Source organism: Leopardus geoffroyi, chromosome E2, assembly GCF_018350155.1.
Source record: "Leopardus geoffroyi isolate Oge1 chromosome E2, O.geoffroyi_Oge1_pat1.0, whole genome shotgun sequence".
Taxonomy (NCBI): Eukaryota; Metazoa; Chordata; class Mammalia; order Carnivora; family Felidae; genus Leopardus; species Leopardus geoffroyi.
Window position 1 is genome coordinate 55378537 of NC_059335.1, and position 22531 is coordinate 55401067.

Genomic DNA, 22531 nt, shown 5'->3' on the forward strand with positions numbered 1-22531 from the left:
ATCGGGTACGGTTTCTGTGCTAGCAAGGTACAGAGCTGGAACGTGGCCCCGGGCGGTCTGGCTCGGGGGCATTTGCTCTTAGTCATTTTGTTGTGCCATCTGCCAACCTGGTCACCTGATGGACAGCTTAGTTCTCTCGTTCGTGGGGGGCCTGCCATGAGGCCTCCTCCCGCCCTCTGTCAGGCTGGAGACTCGCTGCCTCGTGGAAGCCACTCTATGGCACCTCCCTTTGCCACTGGCTGCACCTTACAGACTTGGAGCCTGGCAATGGCCTGGGAGGTTGATGGGGGAAAATGTGTCCTTACGTCCGCCTAGAACCCACGTTGCTTCTTACAGAAGACCAGCGTGAACTATGGCCGTAACTGATTTATTTCTGAGCTCAGCCACTTAGCCGCTGGTTGACCTTAGGGGGCCGGTCCTCATCCACATTCCCTGGTGACTTTGGGAGCTCCTTGGCAATGCATTACTAGCTCTTTGCCAGCAGATGGTGCTGTAACCTTGGACTGAAGCTCCCTGTTCCCTAAAGAGCGGAACCAACGCAGACCCCTCTCTCTGCTTGTGTCGCCCAGCCTGACCTTCTCCTTCTTGTTTTCCCTCACAGCCTCAGAGGACCGTCAAAGCTCTGTATGACTACAAAGCCAAGCGAAACGATGAGCTGAGCTTCTGCCGTGGGGCCCTCATTCACAACGTCTCCAAGGAGCCCTGGGGCTGGTAAGGCTGAGGGGGGCTGGGCTGCTTGCTAGATGAACTTGACTTGTCCCTTCTTGCCAGTGAGACTCGGGTCCCGGCTGAGCTCTGACGCCCTTTCTCTGCTGTTCCGGGCTGGCTTTGACTCTTGTACCCTCCCTGGGAAGGTGGTTTGATCCATGCTGTATTCAGAAAAGCAGATAAACCACCATATTTCACATCATATTAAATATTATTTTAGTTATAAGAGCAGCGGCCACTTACTGAGCCCTTCCTCTGTGTCACTTGCTTTCATACATGGTCTAACCAGATTCTCATTACAACCCTTGGAGTTGACTGTGGGTCTCCCCACTTTACAGAGATGGCAAATGAGGCTTTCCAAGGTTGTACAGCTATTAAATAGTGCAGGTCCTTCCCACGACACGAGCCTGTGTATTCTTCTGAGTTCAGATTCTTACGCTGATGCTTAGTCCTGGGCAGCGGCCCTACCCCGGACTGAAGCAGGGACGTTTTTAGGTCACAGATACCTGGGTATGCTGGGGCTCAATGACCTTTTCTCTCTTTTCACCTGGGGCAAAAATCGAAAAAAGTTGTGCTGCCCATCCATAAGTCCCCAGACGGGTGTTTTTGCAGGACTATTTTTCCCTTTAAGCGATAAGAACTTATTGGTAACCATGAGCACCCCCAGGGATTCAATTCACAAGTGCAGCATCCTTTTGTCCCGCAAGGTAGCTGGACCTGACGGAGAAATCTGAACAGCAGCTTGATAGGAGTGCCTCTTTATGTCAGGAACCATCGTGAGCACTTCATCTGAAATAACTCCTATAAACCCACACAGTGGCCCTGAGAGGTTCTGGTGTTACCTGCATTGTACACGTGAGCAAACTGTGAGGCACAGATAAGTACACTAACTAGTCCAGGGCCGCACAGCAGGCTGAGATCTGAAGCCAGGCCTTCTGACTCCAGAGCCCTTACTCCTGACTTGACTCATGTACTAAGTTCAGAGGTTTTCAAAGTTGTTTACGTGTTGTTGTTTTGTTTTGCTTTTTGAGAATGCCCTCCTTTAAATTTTTTTTTATTTTTGAGAGAGGGAGACACAGAATCTGAAACAGGCTCCAGACTCTGAGCTGTCAGAACAGAACCCTCCCGACGCGGGGCTCAAATTCACAAACGGCATGCTCATGACCTGAGCCAAAGTCTGACACTTAACCGACTGAGCCACCCAGGAGCCTCGAGATGCCCTCTTTCTAATCCAAATCTTCCCTGGATCCCCAGCGTCAAAAAAAAGTTCACAACAGAGCGATCTGCTGAAGCTGGGGTTGGGGCTCAGCTCTCCCGTGTGGCCTCCCCACGGAGACCCTGGAGCTCCTCTGTGAGGCTCCCAGCCACAGGTTGCCAGCCATGTTGTGTACCCGCCTCTCCCTGAGGGGCACAGCCAGAACCCGGGTCTCCCCTGGGCCCACGATGCCCCTTTCTGCACCCTGCCTCTGTTGAGGTCCCCGTTCCGTTTGTGTGGGTGACTTGGACCAAGTAGCAGGTAGACCCCAGGTGATGGCACAGCCCTCCTGCCTTTGCACACGTCCGAGGTGGGGTGCTTGTCATTTCCAGGGCTCCTGAGGTGAACTGAGGTGCTGGTGTAAGTGGTGTTGGCGAGGGGCTGTGGGTCAACTGCCCCGCAGAGGTCCCCTCCTTTCTGTCTGGTGGCAATGGCACCACCTAGTGGGGTGTTGTCACTCTGCCACTCTCCTGTGCATCCTCCCAGCCTAGTTCCAAAATGGTGGGGGTTTTGTCCAAACTGGGATGCCTTTGAGAATGAAGGGAATGGGATTGTTAATAATGACCCCTGGGGGTGCCTGGCTGGCTCAGTTGATTAAGCATCCCACTCTTGATTTCAGCTCAGGTCATGATCTCACGGTTTGCAAAATCGAGCCCCGTGTTGGGCTCTGTGCTGGAAGTGTGGAGCCTGCTTGGGATGGTTCCTCTCTTAAAATAAATAATTTTTTAAAAAGTTTTTCTTTTTTTAAATAATTGTACCTCGACCATAGGTACGGCCTGCCTAGTTTGGGGCAAACAGTATTTATAGTCACCCTGAATGCAGCCAGTGTTTGCCTGAAATGGGTCTGGAGAAATGGAGGTGAGGTGGGTGGCTGGCAAACCTGTATTTCCACCAGGCCATGGGACCATCGGTCCTCCCTCTGCTGGGATTCAGGTCAACATTTACTAAATGCTTCCCACCACCCCCGAGTACCGATTTGGTAAGATGGACAAAGGTCTCACATAGTGGGGAAGACAGAGATAGACGTTATATGAAAGGTGCACGCTGCCTCCACAGCTGTGGGGACAGACGCCACGGAGCACAGAGGAAGAACACTCAGCCTAGGTGGCAGTCAGGGAAGGCTCCCTGGAAGAGGCATTCCTGAGCTGAGTCTTACTTAAATGGTTAGTAGGCACAAGCTGGATACCAAGGGCGTGGACTGAGGCAGGGAAGCTAGGCGGCATGGCAGGGACAGAAGGGTGGAGGTGACAGGTGGTCTGGGATGAGGGTCAAGTTTGAGTCACAGACAGGAGTTAAGGTCCAAGAGTGCCTGGGGTCAGGTGACAGAGTCTGGGCTTGATTCTGAAGACTTTGGAAGCTGTGGGTGTGGCGAGGTCAGAGATGGGTTCTGGAAAGAGCCTCCTGGCTGCAGAGTGTGCCTACAGGAGGACACTTGGAGGGAGTAGCCCTGCGTGCCTGGGCACTGCTTCGGGGGAGAATCTTGGAGGTGACCCCAGTTTGGTGGAGTTGAGACGCATACAGAGATCAGTTATGTTCCTTGTTATCAGTGCCATCAGAGGAGGCAAGAAGGTTGAGGGAGGGCAGTATTTTAGCTGAGTGACAAGAACCTTATTTGAGCACTTACTGTATACTGGATGCTGTTAAAACTGCTCAGCTTGTACTTAGCCCTGTGGTTCCAATAAAATCCTCTGAGGGGAGGGGGCGGCTGGGTGTCTCAGTGGGTTAAGCGCCCGACTTCGGCTCAGGTCACTATCTCAAGGTTTGTGAGTTGGAGCCCCACGTCGGGCTCTGTGCTGACAGCTCGGAGCCTGGAGCTGCTTCGGGTTCTGTGTCTCCCCCTCCCCTCTCTCTCTCAAAAATAAATAAAGTTTTAAAAAACATATATGAGGGGCGCCTGTGTGGCTCAGTTGGTTGAGTGCCCGACTTCGGCTCAGGTCATGATCTCGCTGTCCGTGAGTTCGAGCCCCGCGTCGGGCTCTGTGCTGACAGCTCAGAGCCTGGAGCCTGCTTCGGATTCTGTGTCTCCCTCCCTCTCTGCCCCTCCCCTGCTCGTGTTCTCTCTCTCTGTCTCTCAAAAATAAACAAACAAAAAATGCTCTCAGGGAGGCCCTTGGATTATCCCCATTTTACAGATGGAGAGTCTGGGGCACAGAGCGCCTATGTAGTTGGCGGTGGAGCCGGAATGTGATGCCAGCCTGTAGGGCTCCAGAACCTTCCTTACCCCGTCCTTATCCCTAAGTTCACAGCCCTCCCTGAAGTGGGGTTGGGAATGCTCTAGACTTGAGCTTTTGTCCCAAATGGCCTCTGACGTCCACGTAAAGCACTGAAGCTTCTGGTGTCTTTGACCAAACGTTAGAATTCTATTGTAGGGAGGGCGCTGACCCTGGGCTCACTCACTGCTGATTTAAAAAAAGCCGATGACCCCTTGGAAATGCTCTGTTGTCACAGATAATGACCACGGCCTCTGGTCACTTGGCCACCTGCTGCCTCGCCCCAGCCGACAGCTGGGATCTGACCAACAGTGATGGATTGTTAACTCTGCCCCACGAAGGCCCTCTGATGCCCTCTGTTTTTCTCCAGGTGGAAAGGAGACTATGGGACCAGGATTCAGCAATACTTCCCATCCAACTACGTCGAGGACATTTCATCGGTCGATGTGGAAGAACTGGAAAAGCAGGTGAGTCTGGACTGTCACACAGGGACCCCTGCGGACCCGGCTTCTCAGCAATCGGGGAGCTGTCTCCGTGGGTTCCCGTCACACATGCTGCTGTGTGGTCCCTGTGGAGCACCGGAACAGGGACGACGGGGTGACAGGGAAGTCGGGACTGTCCCCTGAGTTGTTGGGGGTGAAAGTCACTGTGACAAGCCTGTCATGTTTTAATCAGGTTGTGCCGGGCTGGAAGGCTTTGCATATGCAGGACAGGTCCCTCCGGAGCGAAAATGGCCAAACGGGGAATTTGTCCTTTGCTTAAAGCAGCTTGCAAATGCAACACATTTAGTTTGGCTGCCAGACATTGGGGACGTGCTTGGTGTGAGTAAGCAGGTGGGCCTGAGTGGCAGTGAATTGAGGCCCTCGTGGTGACACTGCCAACCTGGTGTCTGTCCCGCAGCCTCCTCTTGCCCCGAAGGCCTAAAGAACATCCGCTTTTAGGTGACGACACTGGGCCGAGGACGGACTTGTAATGAGCACCTTAAGGCCTTTCCAAGCCCAAGGAACTTCCTCAGGGAGTTGGGGCAATCTGGGAGGGCTGCACACAGTAATGTGCGTTCGAGTCTCAGAAGTCCAGTTGGAGACCAGTAGCAGGACCGGCAGAAGGGAAACCAGGTGGGAGGCACAGCCTCACGGAAGGCGTGGTGGTGGGAACGTGGCTGTGTCCGGCACGCCGGGCCTGTGGCAGGGACGTGACCCCTCACCGCGTCTGTCCCATGTGGCCCTTACCCCCAGTCGGCCTTGGCCTGGTGGGGTGGGGGCGGGCCTTACAAGCAGGGGGCAGACGCAGGTCTGCTAGCTGTCCTGAGACCCAGACGTTCTCTGTCGCACGTGGACGCTGGGATGCAGCGAACGTGTGGTGGGAGGGGGAGCTGGAAGGCTGGCCGGGGCCTGGACGGCCCTTCAGGCAGATCTCAGAGTGTGGCCATTGCTCCCCGAGGACCTGAGAAGCCACAGAAGGCTCTCGAGCTGGGCTCCGGGAGGCTGGACGGTCCCCTTTCACAGCCATGTCTGAATGCACGTCTAGGATGTTGTCTTGGAACCAGACCCAGCGCGATGCTTCCAGACCCGTTCCGGAATTCAGACAGCTTGTTTTTACAGATTGGGAAATGAACTGGCAGACCTGCTGGCACCCGCTCACGGCTGGGTCCCCGTCAGCAGCATGCTTCATTATTTAGCACTCTCCCCACGGGTGGATCCTGTAATGAGAATGCATTTTAAACAGTTCTGCAGGCGGTGTCTCTGCTAAACGGTGCGCTTTGGAAACTGGTTGTCTTTTTATTATTCCCGTTAAGACTAACTTGAGTTATGTCTTGTTTCCTCACAGATTATTGAAGACAATCCCTTAGGGTCTCTTTGCAGAGGAATACTGGATCTCAACACCTACAACGTCGGTACGTGCACGCACGGTCTCAGCGTGGATCGCCACCCAATTCCCCACGGCCCCGCCTCGGAAGCGCCCCAGGCGGGGAGGCGGCTGAGGTCCATCCAGCCATTAGCTGGGCACAGGACACGGAGTCGGTGTTCCTGCTCCCAGAGGAGGAGCCCACGCCCGTCACCGACCGTGGGACCCGGCTGAGGTCCTGCGGCCAGCTAAGAGATGAGGCGGGGCAGGGCCCTCACCCACACTGCCGTTAGGCCATCTGCCTTACGTTTGCAGAGCACAGGGGGATGGCCCCGGGGTTATCCAGAGGGAGCTTGGAGCTGGGTCTGCTTTGGGCCTCAGCTCTGCCGTTACCAGCTCTGTGCCCCTCCACGCATTACCTCCCCACCAATGCCTCTGTGTCCTCTCCTGCCACATACATAGAAGAGTGATACCCCAAAAGGGTGGGATGAGGATTAAGAGATGGCACGTGTAATGTGCTTTCGGATGTTTACCTGGCACAGAAGACCTCAGCCATCTCAGCCAGTGAGGTTACTGAGCAGATAATTTCTCCTCTCATGGCCTTAATTTTCTTTCTAGAAAATACTTTCTCTGCAGACAGCGTCTATCGCATGCCTATCTCCTAGCTTCTGGTGGCTCCTGGAGATCTTTGGCGCCCCTTGGCTTGTGGCTGCACCATTCCAATGTCTGCTTCTGTCTTCAGGGGCCGTCTTTCCTGTGTCTGTGTCTCAAATTTCCCTCTCCTTCCTCTGGTAAGGACGTTAGTTGTTGTATTTAGAAATCCTAACTCCAGAGTGATTTCCTCTCAGGATCCTTAAGTACATCTGCAAAGATCCTTTATTTCCAGTCAGGTCACATTCGAAGGTACGGGGGCTTAGGGTGCAGACAGAACTCCTGGGAGAACGCCGCTCGGCCCGCTGTGTATCCCAGGCCGTGATGTAGGTAAAGAGGCCAGACCCCGCCCGCCCTAAGGCAGATGCCCCGGTCCACGCTGACCACGGCTGGGGCAGTGGCACTTTGGCTGGGTTCGTGAGAGAGGCGGCTTGGGCCGCGTGCCGTCTGGCCTTCCGGGAGGCTGCTCAAGACTTCGTTCTTCTCTCCCAAAGTGAAAGCCCCACAGGGGAAAAACCAGAAGGCGTTCGTGTTCATCCTGGAGCCCAAGAAGCAAGGCGACCCTCCAGTGGAGTTTGCCACAGACAGGGTCGAGGAGCTCTTTGAGTGGTTTCAGAGCATCCGGGAGATCACGTGGAAGATGGACACCAAGGTAGGTGCTTGGCTCATCTGGGCTCCCTCTGCGGAGGCGGGGTCGGGTCTTCCCTTTGAGGAAGACTTGCGGCGGGGGGGGGGGGGGGGGTTGGCCCATAGGAGTGCCCACCATCATGGAGGGGAAAGGGCCATTGGTGGTCTCCGGGAAAGCTGGGTCTAGTTCGAACCCTCAGCAGGCTGGGCGTGTGTGGAGTCGTAACTCTTATTTGGGGCCTGGCTGGCCTTATGTGAACGAGAAGGTACGGTGTTCCTCATTTTGAATGTTCTCTTGTTTGTCAATATCGTTCGGCACAGCCTGGATCCTCCCCCATAGGAGGCATTTCCTGAGCTCAGGCCCCTGGACCCATAGTGGCCCCTTGTGCTCAACACGACCCCCTTCTGTCCCTCTGCAAGTTTGTTTTCTTGTGGAGGAACCTGGGCTCCAGATGGAAGTGGACCTTTCAGCGTTTATCATAACTGGAGCCCTCTTGTTAGGCTGGAGGTGTTTTCAGAAGGGCGATGTTCTGAGTGAGAACAGGAGATTGAGAATTAGGCAGGGCTGGACCCACATTTCTCTAGGCCTTAGTTTTCTCATCTGTCAGATGAGCCCAGTCCCTAAGTCACAAGATGAGGGAGGGATGAAATGAGATGATGCATGAAGAGCAGTGGGTCCCAAGGTTGACACATGGCAGACCTCAGGGAACAGTCCTTCAGCATCACTCTGTCCTACCACGAAGACACGGGACACTTGCTGTGTCTTGGAGCAAGTACCATCCATCCTTTCTTGTGGCCACAGACCTGGGAAGAAATTGTAGGGTTTCCCACGTGCCCAGTTGTTTCTAAGGCAGATACCGACCCAAAGGACCGATTTCTAAGCTTTGCCAGGACTCTGTGGGTCCCCTGTGACACCTGGTTACAGTTGATGAGTCTCCCTCTCCCATGTACTGGGAGCATCACCCCCCTAGTGGCTCGGTCTTTCCTTGTGCTCGAGTCTAGTCAGGGACTAGAGGCTTGTCACTGCATCCCCAGGCACTTGGGATGAGCCCCGAGCTTGTGGCCAACACGGCTGCTCCTGCTGTTGTTGCTGGGGGGCATCCCTTCTGCCCTCTGGTGCCTCTCATGTGGCACAGGGGGGCATCATGATCCTGGGGTTCATTTGGAAGATGAGTTCTTCCGATCTTGTACAGCTGTCCCCCATCCTGGGTAAATGGTGGTCATCGTGATCGTATGGCACCGTTAGTATGTGATGCTGGCGTCCCGAGCATCTTCTAGTATTTGGGTCCCTCCCCACCCCCAGCCTGGGCAGGAGTGGAGAAAACAGTAGCGGGAGAGCAGTGAGCAGCTGTGCCCTGCAGACCTCAGGCCCCCGAGCCACCTACGGCACGGATGGAGTGTGGGGTACATCCTGGCACTCTCTGCTGCTTTTAGTGGAGAAAAATGCAGAGTTACTCGAAGGCTCTCTGTCCTCACATGAAGGTTTCTGAAATCAAGCCTGGCTCTTCAAGGCTCCTGTTCTCTGCCTTTGATCTACGTTCCTCCTTAATTGGTTTTTACGTTTGCTAATTCTCATTATTATGTGGGAAGGTTAAGAAAACAGCAGTCAGCAGAAACCACTGCATCCTTCCCTTCTCCCCAGCCGCCCAGGCGCTGGGGAAACCAACGCGATGAATGCTCGCCTCACTGCCGGGGGCTCCTTGCCGCAGCCCTACTGTCATGTCTGTCCCTGACACCCTGCTCCAGGCTCTGCGATTTCACGATTTCACGGTGGAGGGCAAGAGACCAGGCACTAAGATCTGTCTGCTTAGTGAGTTTCCAAAGCCTGACTAGGGAAGCTGTGCCTTCCGGTTCTGGGAGAGCCCAGTGGGTGCAGCCTACAGGTCTGGAGAGTAATTGTTACACAATTTTGATGCAGCAATGGGTCTTTCGTCTTGAATGGACATTGTTTTCTGCTGAGGTTGGGAAAAAGTGACACCCATGGCATGTCATCGCTCTGTGCTTCGTGAGGCAGTTTCTGTAATTCGAGACGGGCGTGGCATGCCTCACCCACCCTTGTCCGATGCGATTCTGTGGTCACAGGGGAGGCGGTGTTGGGGGGCACTCTGGCCCCATTGGTTGTCTCCCACACCCCTGGTGGGGTGCAGCGGGTTCTTTGCTTAAATGTCAGTACTCTAGAAGGGGACTCCTCTGGTTAGCCTCCTTTTATCGTTGTGGACACTGAGGCACAGAGAGATTATACAATGTGCTCAGTGGCCACGGCAAGTCAACGGAGGGCCAACTTTTGAACCAGTGTCTGGTTCCAGTTCCTGCTGTTACACCAGGTGCTTTTCAGCCTCTCTCACCACGTCACCCCCGGTCACCTGAATACTTGCTACCCACACATGTGTCTGTGGGGACAGGGGTGGGCACTGCTGGTGAGTGGCACCATCCCTGTCCTCATCCTGGCTGGAGTTATCCAGGAAGACTTCCCGGAGCGGGCATGCTTGAGGTGGAGTGTGGAAGGAGGGATCTCATGGAGTGGCAGAGGAAGGATGGGGGGAGGCGCAGGATGAGGAGCAGGAGGTCCGTGCTGTGGTTCAGAGGGACTGGGGAGGTGAACTTTGGGGCCCTTTAAAAAAGATGATGGAGGGGGCGCCTGGGTGGCTCAGTCGGTTAAGTGTCCGACTTCAACTCAGGTCATGATCTCGCGGTCTGTGAGTTCGAGCCCCGCGTCGGGCTCTGGGCTGATGGTCTTGTCTGTCTGGTGTTGTCACCGCCCCGCTGTGGAGGCCACTCAACCTCTGTATACTTCGGTTTCTTTGCAAAATGGACACCACTCCCCCTCTTGGGGCAGATGGAGGTTACCCTCAGCAACTGCCCTCCTGCCCTTAGCGTGTGATGCCCGAAGCTGAGTGGCCCCAGTTTTCGCCTGCATGTAATTTTCTCTCAAGGCTCCCCTTTGTCAGTGCAAGAAAGGGTCAGAATTTGGTGAGACGGGAGAGAGTTGGCTGGTGTGGGGGGAGGCAGGCACTCATCCTTGTGCACGTGGAGACGGATTGGACAGTGCGGCCTCCAGGGGGACAATGGCACGGGGAGGGGCACGTTGCAGGGACAAGGGTGTGAGGACAGCAAGTTCTAACCAGGATGTGCTGCGCCCACGAGAACACGGGCTTGGAGAGCTTTGCTGGGGTGGCTTTAGGGGAATGGATGGGGCAGGAGCCTGAGAGCAGAGGGTGGAGGAGAGTGCCGACAAAAGGGAGTCCCCCTTCTACCCCGTCCTGTGCCCAGAGACTGAGCTGGACCCCAATCCTGGGTGGAAACAGCTTGGGAATGTTGGAGGGCAGGGCAAAGGAAAGCATCCAATTGTACTAAAGATCTGAGTGTGGAGGGGCGCCCGGGAGGACAAGGGGGGCGAGGGCAGTGGGGAAGCTTCCGGGCTGACGCCAGGGGCTGGCTCCGACAGGAGAACAACATGAAGTACTGGGAGAAGAACCAGTCCATCGCCATCGAGCTCTCGGACCTGGTAGTCTACTGCAAGCCGACCAGCAAGACCAAGGACAATTTAGGTACCGTCTCCTCTGACCCTGCCTCCTCCCTTGGCTGAACCCCCTGGTTTCCTTTTTAAGTCAGGTGCTGTCAGAAGACAAAGTGAGAGAGGTTCGTTGCTCCTTCTCACGTGCTCTCAGAGCATGCAGCCAAAATAGGCCCTTCGGGTACCTTCAGGAGGAAAACCCTCTCTGAGGGTGGATTCGTCTCCCACTGTTGGTCTAACAAGTTAGGACAGACCTGGTGGTTAAAAGCAATACCTGTTTGTTAACTCACAGTCCTGGAGGTCAGAGGTCCAACATCAGTGTCAACTGGGCTGAAGTCCAGGTGCCAGCAGGGCCCTGTTCATCCAGAGGTTCAAGGGGAGAATCCGGGACTTGCCTCTTGTGGTGGCTGCTAGCTTTCCTGGGCTTGTGGCCAAACCTCCCCCAATCTCCCTATTATATGGACCCTATATTGAGGGCCCAGATGATCCTCCACTTTCAAGCTCTGTAATTGAATCACACCCACAAAGTCCCTTTGCCAGATAAATTACAAAGTCACAGGCCCCAGGGATAAGGACCTGGATGCCTTTGGGGGCCATTCAGCTGGCCACAGAAGGATTCAGGTATCAATCTTCTTAGATGGTGGCTAAGGGAGCAAGCTCTCTGACCTAGTAAAATCCCGTTCATTTTATCTTCCCCCTTTCTTTGATCTCAAGAATCTTGAGTCCAGGACCGAGGACCAGAGGAACAGCACTAACCCCAGTTAACTGGTCCAAGAACTTGCTCCCCAGGAGGGTCCCTGGGCACCTCCACCTGCAGGGAAGGGTCGCGGAGCTCAGAACCAGACCTGGCCAGACTCCGCGTGTTGATGGGCTGGCCACCACCGTAGTTGCACATTTCTGTCCTGTTCCTTCTCCCCTTCCGGGCACCCCCTCCTAGCACCTCCCTGCCTGTAGGCAGCTGACTCTCCCTCCTCCACGGTGCCTGGTTCACTCGTCTTGGGTCCACGACCTCTTGGCTGAGGAAACCACATCCTCAGATGTGGTCCTACCGTTGATCACTGCGGCCACTCCCTACTGCCCCCCTTTCTGTAACCATACCACCTTTGTGTTTTCTTGTACAAGGCTGCTGGTGGTTTTAAATGAGAAGTCAGTTACACCAATCGAGACTAGAAGGCAGGGGGGAACGCTGGGACCCATAGCAGTACTGGTTATGGAAATGGCATCACAACCACTTGACTGTCTGGGCCTTGAGGTTCCTGGTTTGGGTTTACATCCTGTGTATCCAGCCGTTGTATCAAACGTTAAGAAAATGCACGAGGCACAGAATAAACGGGGGCTCCCTCTCTGTGCGCAGAAAACCCCGACTTCCGAGAAATCCGCTCCTTCGTGGAGACGAAGGCTGACAGTGTCGTCAGACAGAAACCCGTCGACCTCCTCAAATACAATCACAAGGGCCTGACCCGTGTTTACCCGAAGGGACAGAGGGTGGACTCCTCCAACTACGACCCCTTTCGCCTCTGGCTGTGTGGCTCCCAGATGGTGGCACTCAATTTCCAGACTCCAGGTAAAGGAGCAGGGATGGTCGCATCATTCCAGGCTCGGTCCGCTGGGGCCACCAGTGGTGACATGCTATCCTAGAAGGCACGACTGGTCCCAGGAACTGTCAAGGTTCAACCAGCACGCTAGCGTGAGGCCCATCAGCTGAATGGAGCCATGACAGGGGCAGTGGCCACTTGCCGTTGCAGAGACAGATGCTGAGCAGGGAGGCTTAAGTGAGAAAGGAAATACTTGAGCTCATGTAATGAAAAGGTCCAGGCGTTGAGACAGCTTCAGGCACAGCTGCATGCAGGTACTCTGTGGCTGTCTTTAGTGAACTCTTCTCTGGCCCATCCTTCGTTGAGCATTTCATGCTCAGACTCTTACAGAGATACTCCCTGCTGAGAGAAACCCACATGCTAAACTTTTTCCCACAAATGGTAGCAGAAATCACAGTGCTGTGCTCTTTTATTGACAGAGCTATTCACCAGGAGTCTCCTTTATGTTGCTTTTATGCCTGCGTAGGGGGGTTCCATTGAATGGATCCCTCATCTACTCAACTGGTGCCCCCACGGAGGCACACTGAGGTCCTCTCCCTCGTTTGCTATTACAGACAGCCTTGACTTCTGTAACCTTCCGTGAGCACCACTTCCCAGATGGCGGAGCCCTTCGGTGGCACGGAATTCTCAGAAGTACAGGCTAGGTCCTACAGCATTGGCATGTGGACCAACCTTTCCTGAGGAAACCCAGTGAACACCCAAGTCCAGCAACGCCTGAGCTCAGACACCTCACCAGGCCGCCCTCCAGAGGGACTGGGTGGGATTGCAAATTGAGAAAACGTTTGAATACACCTTTTCAGTGAAACTTCAGCCCAGTTTTATCCAACTTTTCAATCTTCGCCAGTACGATGGTCACGTTGTGCTTAGGGCTTCCCTTAGGCATAACATGAACCATGTTTTTATGAAGCGTTTTCTTTTTGCGAACTGTCCCTGTTTCTCGAACAGGGCGTAGGTATTTATAGTACGCATTATCAGATCGCTTTCATGTGTGGATCTTCCCCTGTCATTTGAGTTAGAACGATTTCTCTTTCTGCAACAGGTCTTAAGTGAAATTTTATTTTTTTTTCATTTTTTTTAATATATATATTTTTTAACGTTTATTTATTTTTGAGACAGAGACAGAGCATGAATGGGGGAAGGTCAGAGAGAGAGAGGGAGACACAGAATCTGAAACAGGCTCCAGGCTCTGAGCAGTCAGCACAGAGCCCGACGCGGGGCTTGAACTCATGGACCGTGAGATCATGACCTGAGCCGAAGTTGGATGCTTAACCGACTGAGCCACCCAGGCGCCCCTTAAGTGAAATTTTAAAATTAACCCCAATTCTTTTCTAAGAAATCTTCAGCGTTGAGTAGGTTTTATTGTCATACTTAAGATGGTGTTCACCAGTTGGGACTTTTTTTGAAACGCATATTTTAACCACTGCCTGAAATTATTTTTGGAGACAGCTAAAATGACGCCCCACCCAGCGCCTCGGGCCCAAGAGGCGGCCTCGTCCTGCCTCACTCACAGCTGCCCTTCCCTTGCTTTCCCAGACAAGTACATGCAGATGAATCAAGCCTTGTTCTCACTCAACGGGCGGACAGGCTACGTCCTGCAGCCCGAGAGCATGAGGACGGAGAAGTACGACCCCATGCCGCCCGAATCCCAGCGGAAGATTCTGATGACTCTGACAGTCAAGGTAACTCAGACCTCTGCCCAGTGACATCTGTCATCTTGTGTAAACCACCAACACCCAGTCACTGTTTCAGGATCTAAATTACGGCACACCCACGGGTTGTAGGGAGGGGACTTGGTCACCACCCCAGGTCTCCTGGGGGTGAGGTAGGAGGTCCATCTCTTACTGGGCTCAGCAGGTGGTCTCATAAGGAAGAAAAAAATGAAGCATATGTAATGAAAAAGTCTTTTTTTTTTTTTTTTTTTTTAAAAAGAGTACCACTTTCTCCCCTCTCCTTTCCTGGGATGTCTCTGTAGGTTCTCCCTGGGCACAGGGACGATGCGTTTCTGTGCTCAGGAGGTTCATGAGAATGATGGCCTGGGGGCTCCGCTCCTGGCTTCTCCTTAACACTCCATTTCTCCAGCCCCATTTCCCCGACAACTGCAGAGGCTCTTTAGGGCTTCAGTGAAGAAACTGCGGCTGGCTTGGACCTCATCTGGTCTGACTGTAGAACCCAGACTGAGCCCCGTGCGATGCCACCCATATAAAACTTGTCCATGCTTCCCAGGATGGATCGGGGAGAACTGCAGCTTTTACCTTTGGTGCCCTAGGTTCTCGGGGCTCGCCATCTCCCCAAACTTGGCCGAAGCATCGCATGTCCCTTTGTGGAGGTGGAAATCTGCGGGGCTGAATATGACAACAACAAGTTTAAGACCACAGTTGTGAGTAAGTTGCATCACGTGTCCTATTATCCACATCTTCTCTTTCTTTTTTTATAATTTTTTTAATTTTTTTAAAAAAAAATTTTTTTTCAACGTTTATTTTATTTTTGGGACAGAGAGAGACAGAGCATGAACGGGGGAGGGGCAGAGAGAGAGGGAGACACAGAATCGGAAACAGGCTCCAGGCTCTGAGCCATCAGCCCAGAGCCCGACGCGGGGCTCGAACTCAGGGACCGCGAGATCGTGACCTGGCTGAAGTCGGACGCTTAACCGACTGCGCCACCCAGGCGCCCCCACATCTTCTCTTTCATCCCCTGTGCCCGCTACAGTTCACTCGGGGAGGTGGGGAAACACAGGGCACCGTGATTAACTAGGTGGGCTGGTACCCAGTGCCGTGTTTCTTTGTGTTGGGAGTCCTGGGCCAGCCCCCTATGCAATGATGCCGGGGTGCTCCCCTTCGGGCAATACCCCCCCTCCCTGCCCACTTTATCTACACAGTCAGGTTGTGTCCAAGGCTAAGGGACAGAGACACAGAGGGTGTGGCTAACCCAGAGGCTGCAGCCTAACATGGGTGATTTTATCCTTCAGAGGGAAGGGAGGCCCAGAGAAATGCTTGCTTGCTCTTCCAGTGGAAGCCAGGAACTGTCAATTTTCTAAGGCCTGGGCTCACTGGCCCTGGTAAAAGACAGCCTGATGAACTCACCTGTGTACCCGTGACATTGGCATCTCTCAGGGGGTGACAGCCAGGAGGCTGGTTCACACGACTCCAGACCCCCCTCCCTCACCAGATGCGGAGTGTGGCTCTTCCCTCTGTCATCTCTTCCACACGCACCTGTTCCTGCTGTCCTGCCCCTTCCATACCCGGGGGAGCTGAGATGGTTGCTGTAGCAAGGGGGTGTGGTCTCTTCTCTCTGCTCTCCAAGTACCAGACCTATGAGAGCAGCTTTACCAGAACTGCTTCCGGGAAGAAAGTATTTCTTAGATCTTGGCATAAATATGTGTTTACAGGGTGCTAAGGAGATTCAGAGCTGACAGATAGGCAGTTTTACCAGGAGGGGGCAGGTTGAATGGGGCCTCAGCTGAGCCTTGATCTCCTTCCAGATGACAATGGCCTAAGCCCCGTTTGGGCTCCAACACAGGAGAAGGTGACCTTTGAAATTTATGACCCAAACCTCGCATTTCTGCGCTTTGTGGTCTACGAGGAAGATATGTTCAGTGATCCCAACTTTCTCGCTCATGCCACTTACCCCATCAAAGGAATCAAATCAGGTAAGACGTTTAAAAAAAAATTTTTTTTTTATTGTTTGAGAGAGAGCGAGCGAGAGCCGGGGAGGGGCAGAGAGAGAGGGAGACACAGCATCCGAAGCAGGCTCCAGGCTCTGAGCTGTGAACACAGAGCCCGATGCGGGGCTCGAACCCATGAACCGTGAGATCATGTCCTGAGCTGAAGTCAGATGCTCAACCGACTGAGCCACCCAGGCGCCCTGAAGATGTTTTAGTTGAGATGGTCAGTTTGGGCTGGCATCATTTTTGGTCTGTGCTGCTGGCTTTAGGAAGAACCAAAAAGCACACCTCCTGGTTTGTATTAAATTGTTGCAAAACTGATTGGGTGGCTCGGACCGCTGAGCATGCGGCTGTTACCATGGGGACAGCCTCCGTTTGGCACAGAGACCAGGGAAGGTGGGGAGGCTGGGCCCCTTCACTGTCAGGCCTTTGTGCAAAGTTGGATTATTAGGGAATTGCCCATCTGGTAGTGTAGTTTGATTTCATTCTGAAAGGCTAGGGGCTTAGGGTGAGGGCAGCTCCGGCCCTCCCCCAGGCTCGCACTGCACTCTGGGGGGAAGAAAAAGGCCCTGAGCAGCTGTGAGCTCCGATCTCAGCTCTGCCTCTTCCTGAGGCCTAGAGAGTCCCCAGGAGACAGACTTCTTCCACTTTCTTCTATGCTGAGCCAAACTCCTTCGTGCTGCTTGAAGGGTCTTATTGGGTCTGCCTGTGACCACGCCAAGCTGGGACATGTGACCAGCTCTTCAGAACTAGGAAATGGAGTCCCATTACCGCTCCCCGCCAAAGCAGCAATATAGCCGCCCCCCCCCACCCCCGGGGAGGGGGTTCAGAGTTTCATGCTGCTCTGTAAAGGTGGCTATTCTTGTAGACAGTTTCTCTCCTCTCCTGCTGGACTTGATATGTAATGTTTGACAAACAGTCCCTCGTTCCATGTGGAATTCCCTTTTCCCACTTCCTCGGTATTTCTGAGGCATGAGACAGAAGACCCTAGATCCTTCTGGAGTCTTCATGAGGTCACGGTTCCCCAAGGATCCCAAGGTTTCAAGGTTTCCAAACTTGAAACATATCAGATATTCCCTCAGTTTCTACCTTTCTTAGCATCATAAATCGGATCATTTCCGGCGTGGTGCCCTTGCTCAGCTGGGCATATGGTTGGAAAATGCAGGTTCCTGGGCCCATCCCGGGGTGCTCCGACTCCCCTGGGGTGGGGCCCCGAAGTTGCACATTCAGGCAGCTCCTCAGGTGGCACTTGGAAAGGACTGAGCGTGGCTGCCTATCTTATCACCCAGGAAACAAATTCCTAAGCAAAGGAGTAGATCAAATCCCAACTTAGAAACCACGTCTTCATAGTTTCCTCTAAGTCCCTAGCATCTGATATTCGACAGCCCCTCTTGCTTAGCGAGCCCACACTGTAAACTCCTTTAAACCCGGCTGTCACGTGCCCTTTTACGTAAGGGTTAGGATGGACTTCTTTTTACAGTAACCGTTTGCTTGTTCCTAACCCACCTCCCCCTGGACCCATCCTGCACAGACAGGGGTGTGATGTCATGGAGAGAGGTCAGAGTTAGTGAACCTTCCCAGCCAGTAAATAGTATCAATTAATCTAGAAAATTCTATGACTTAGCCTGGAGGTTTAAATTTTTTTTTTTTAATGTTTATTTATTTTTGAGACAGAGACAGAGCATGAACGGGGGAGGGTCAGAGAGAGAGGGAGACACAGAATCTGAAACAGGTTCCAGGCTCTGAGCTGTCAGCACAGAGCCCGACGCGGGGCTCGAACTCACGGACCGTGAGATCAAGACCTGAGCCGAAGTCGGACGCTTAACCAACTGAGCCACCCAGTCGTCCCAGCCTGGAGGTTTAAAACACAAAGAGCAGTATGTCAGGGATGAGGAAAGAAGGGAGCCTTCCCCTGCTCCCATGTGGCGTCCAGTGACCTCTGGCACTCCCAGGGAGGCATGAAGTGAACAATCCCTTTGTGCATAAGGCATCGGGGGCTTTCTGAACTCAGAAATAGACTCTGCCCGTTGTCATTAGGGATGCACTTAAGCTTTTGAGCCAGATGGAGCACAGGAAGGAAGAAAAACAGCGTTTATTGTGTTTTGTGCCTTAAACTCTCTAATCCTTGCAGCAGTCCCGTGAAAGAGGTTTTATCATCTCTGCTTCTTAAGCATGAGCACTTTAGGGCCCGGAGCTGTTCACTGACTTGCTCAAGGTCACACACCTGTAGGACCAGAACTGGGATGCAGACCCAGGAGTGACTTCCTTCCTCCTCTGCAGGCCTCCCCTACTCCTAATAAGCCAAAATTCTGAGCCTGCCTCAGATCATGTCTCCGGTATCCTGTGTATCTATGGCGACAGCCCAAGCTGACAAGGACAAAACAGAACCACACTGTTTCTTGGTGAAACTGGGCAACACCTTTCCACCCTAACCCCAAGATGCATGAAGGCTGCTCAGGAAATGAGACCTGGGCATTGAAAGGTGGGGGGGGGGGGGGGCGGCGTGGGCGTAGGGCACGCCCTCTCCCAATCTGGAGGCACATGTACTCTAAGCAGAATGGCACCACCTGCTCATTGGAGTGCAGGGGCGACCCGATAGCCTTCCCCATACCAGGAAGCCGTCAGCAGTCCAGGACGTTCTAACAGTCGATCAACACCCAGACAGATTTCTTCCACATTGTCCACAGATCAGCTCTATTTCAGGCCCCACCCCAGCCCTCCAGTTAGAGTCTGCATTTAATAAGATTCCCATAACATTAAAGCTGGAGGGGCTCTAGACTGGACTGTAGGAATTCTGTGGGTAACCAGGAAAAAAACAGACCAGCAAACCAACAACAACAACAAAAGAATCACATCACCTAGGAGGAGAGACTAGGTCAGAACACTTCACTATTCACGGAAAGCAACGTCCCCAAAATCCTGCAAGAAAAAGTGTCACCTGAGAGTTTTATACTCAAACTGTCACTCAATTATAAAAAATGGATGCGTTCAAATATGTGCCATTTGAGGATTATATGTCCCATGAGGTTTTTGAAAATGAGAGGACAAATTAAGCCAACAAAAACCCTGATAGAGGGATGGGTGGGTGGCTCATTTGGCGTCTTCCTGCAGAGGAGGAAGTCAGGCGTCTGACTCTTGGTTTCGCCTCAGGTCATGATCTCATGGTTTGCGAGTTCAAGCCCCAAGTCAGGCTCCACCCTGACCGAGCTGAACCTGCTTGGGATTCTTTCCCTCTCCTCTGCTCCCTCTCCCTCTCAAAATAAATAAGCTTAAAAAAAGTGAAAAAACTGATAAGGAAGTTCAGTCAAAAGGAGGGGAGCACTGGACATTTAAAATTTACACAGTGAAATGCACAAATTTTAAATCCTAAGAACACTGTAAACCAGTATTGAGCTCCAGTCCATGAGACACATGCGGACGCATTCAGGGGACGTATACAGTTGTATATGTATTTCCAAGTAAGATGACACCTGTGCGCCTGATGCAGGGATGGCTAAGTGTGATAAAAACAAAAAGAGTAAAAGGTTAATGGGAGGATGTAGGTGATGGGTGTACAAGTGGCCCTTGTAATAGGATTTTAGCTTTGCTGTAACCACGTCTCCCTCTGTGCAAGAATTATGGTTACAAAATGCAACACAAATACAGTTGAACAGCATGGGGGTGGGGGACGTCGTTCTGTCAAGCAGTCGAAACTCCACATATGACCTTTGACCCCCCAAACCTAACTACTAATAGCCTATTGCTCACTGGAAGCCTTACTGATAACAAAGTCAACACATACTTGGTATTTTATAAGGTAGAGAAAAGACCCCGTTAAGAAAGTTACAAGAGGGGAGCATGGGTGGCTTAGTTGGTTAAGTGTCGGACTTTGGCTCAGGTCACAATCTCACTGCTTGTGAGTTCGAGCTGGCGTCGGGCTCTGTGCAGACAGCTCAGAGCCTGGAGCCTCTTCAGATTCTTTATCTTTCTCTCTCTCTCGGTCCCTCTCCCAGTCACACTCTGTCTCTCTCTCAAAAACAAACATTAAAAAAAATAAAAAAGTTATAAGAATACATTGACAGTACTGTACATCTTGAAAAAAACCTGCATCTAAGTGGACCCTTGCAGCTCGAACCCACGTTGTTCAGGGGTCAGCTGTATTATTTAGACACTTGTCCTGTGAAGATAAAATTAGGGGGACGAAGGAGAGGGAAGGTATAGGCTTGCATGACCTCATCAACAGTGGGAAGCGAGAGAGAGAGGAATCCTATGGTACCTTTAAACATTCTCCAAGAGAAATAATAATAATGACACAAGCCAAAAACCTGAATGGTGGAAAAGGAAGAAGAGAGAGTAGAGGGAGTGCCCCACTGTAGGCATTGCTTGTGCTGGAGAATCGGGCAGAATGCAAATAAAAGCTTTCCAGGCAAACCAGGACCACATTGTGAACCTCCAACGTAGCGTAAATGGAAACTGTGAGGTTCAGAACTGTTCAGGTTAGGGTATGATCAGTAGTGATTTTAAAGCAACTCAAGCCCCTAGACTATGTCGGGAAGATACCGTTCAGAGTGGTTTCTTCCGGGGGGCAGCTGGGCGGCTCAGTTGGTTAAGTGTCTGACTCGATCTCAGCTCAGGTGTTGATCTTAGGGTTGAGTTCAAGCCCCACGTTGGACTCCACATGGGGCATGAAACCTACTTAAAAAAGTGCGCCTTCTAGAATAAGGGGTTATGCGGGGGGTAGGAACGAGAGTTTAATTTTTAGTATGTATTTGTTCTTACTAAAACAAGCCAACAGATCAACCTTTAAGATGTGTTGTCTTTTTTTTTTTTTTTTTTTTTGAGATGTGTTGTCTTAAACATTACCTAATGGGGGAAAAAGTCAGCTCTACCTCAACCATCCCCTAAATAATAAGAAACATTTAAATGACTGTCCTAATTATAAATAGAGAAAGGCTTTCAGAGGATCAATACTGCTCTGGATGGCCAAGGGACAGATTTCCTCCTATTGGAAATCTTTAAAGATAAAACACTGCCCCCTCCCCCTCCTAGCAGCAGACATGAAGGGAGGGGTTGTGAAGGAAGCTTCACTCCTTTGAGTCTTTTGGGCTCAGGAGTATTCAAGAATGTGAAGCATCGCTGCAGTCACTCTACATTCAGTGTGTGATGTTCTGGAGGTTTTGATTTCTCTTGAGTGATTCATTTCCATTTCTGCATGAATCTTTAACCCCCTTCTCTGGGCGGGCCTGTCCGTGAGGGCTGCGTTCCAGAGCCCATGTCCCTAACCATCAGGATGGGACCTCTGGTTTCCATAAAGTCAGCCCCCAGCTTGGGACACTCCCCTGTCTGCTCCTTGGACACCCTAGCCCTGGCTACGCCCGAGAACGCCAAGGTCTGATATGAATGGCCTCCCTTTGCATGATCTTTCCGTTCCACAGGATTCAGATCTGTTCCTCTGAAGAACGGGTACAGTGAAGATATCGAGCTGGCTTCCCTCCTGGTGTTCTGTGAGATGCAGCCAGTCCTGGTGAGTGAACACCGGGTGGGGTGGAAAGGGCCTGTGCGTACGGCTGGCAGATGGACTTAAACCTGTTGGGCATTATCCAGCCAGACACGCCCATCACACAAGAATCCCGCAGCCACCCCAGGTTTTTCCTTCCAGCAATTCCCTCTTGGAGAATGCAGTACGGTTCTTTGAGTAGGTCTTGTAGTTGGAAACGGTGAAGCTCGTCGGAAGTTCCTTATAGTGATGTTTCAGCCAGTAGAGTCAGGCAAGACAATGCTCTTCTAGAGAAGCTCATCCTTTCTGGGGGCTTTTCCCCACCTGTTGGGTCCTTGGGAGTCCCTTCAGAAGGTCTGACAGCATCCACCAAGGCCTCGTCGGTGGCCAGTGCTGGGGAGAGGAGTTCACAGTGATAGGCACTACTTTTGTCATTCTCTTTGCTGCTGGAGGAGCCTGCCTTCCTGGTCCTTTTGCCAAGACTTTGAAGATCCTTAGCCTCTCCTTTGATGAACCAGTTTAGGGAGGTTTAGTGGGAAGGGCTTGGCCTCACCGGATGCAGCACCAGTGTGTGATAGTTCACGTCTCGCTCGCTGGTTAGAGAATATCTGGATGTGTTATTTTGGAGCTTTAAAATCCTCTTGACAGCCTCTCCCATAGAATGAAAGCCACTGGGCATGTGTTTCTGCGAGAACCCATGATGCGGCCAACCCAATCTCACAAGATCTTTCCCTCTCTCTACCACAAAACCCAGCATGAACGGGTTGAGTGTGTGGTCACCCCACTCCTCTTCGGATAGCCTAGAACAACCCTGGTTCTGGACCCCAGCAGGCTGACGTGGGCTTGGTCATCGCCCCAGGATTTTCATCCTGATTTCTCATCCTGGTTGTTCTCCGGGTACAGAAATCACAGCCTCTAATTTGTTGTTTTGGAAGTTGCTTATTAGGCAACTTCCAGAATAAAGCTGAGAACCATCCAATGGGGAAGGG

General features: G+C 52.4%; 1 protein-coding gene across 2 annotated transcripts in view; it reads left to right on the plus strand.

Annotated features, from left to right (window-relative positions):
- PLCG2 (phospholipase C gamma 2) overlaps positions 1-22531 on the plus strand; it is a 159188-nt gene that overhangs the window by 114576 nt on the left and 22081 nt on the right. For both annotated transcript variants that reach the window (XM_045439855.1, XM_045439856.1), the window contains exons 22-31: positions 602-711; positions 4544-4640; positions 6001-6067; positions 7164-7321; positions 10742-10844; positions 12165-12374; positions 13939-14084; positions 14672-14786; positions 15884-16051; positions 21481-21569. In XM_045439855.1, coding sequence (XP_045295811.1) covers positions 602-711; positions 4544-4640; positions 6001-6067; positions 7164-7321; positions 10742-10844; positions 12165-12374; positions 13939-14084; positions 14672-14786; positions 15884-16051; positions 21481-21569 — 1263 coding nt within the window. The remainder of the gene's footprint in view (positions 1-601; positions 712-4543; positions 4641-6000; positions 6068-7163; positions 7322-10741; positions 10845-12164; positions 12375-13938; positions 14085-14671; positions 14787-15883; positions 16052-21480; positions 21570-22531) is intronic.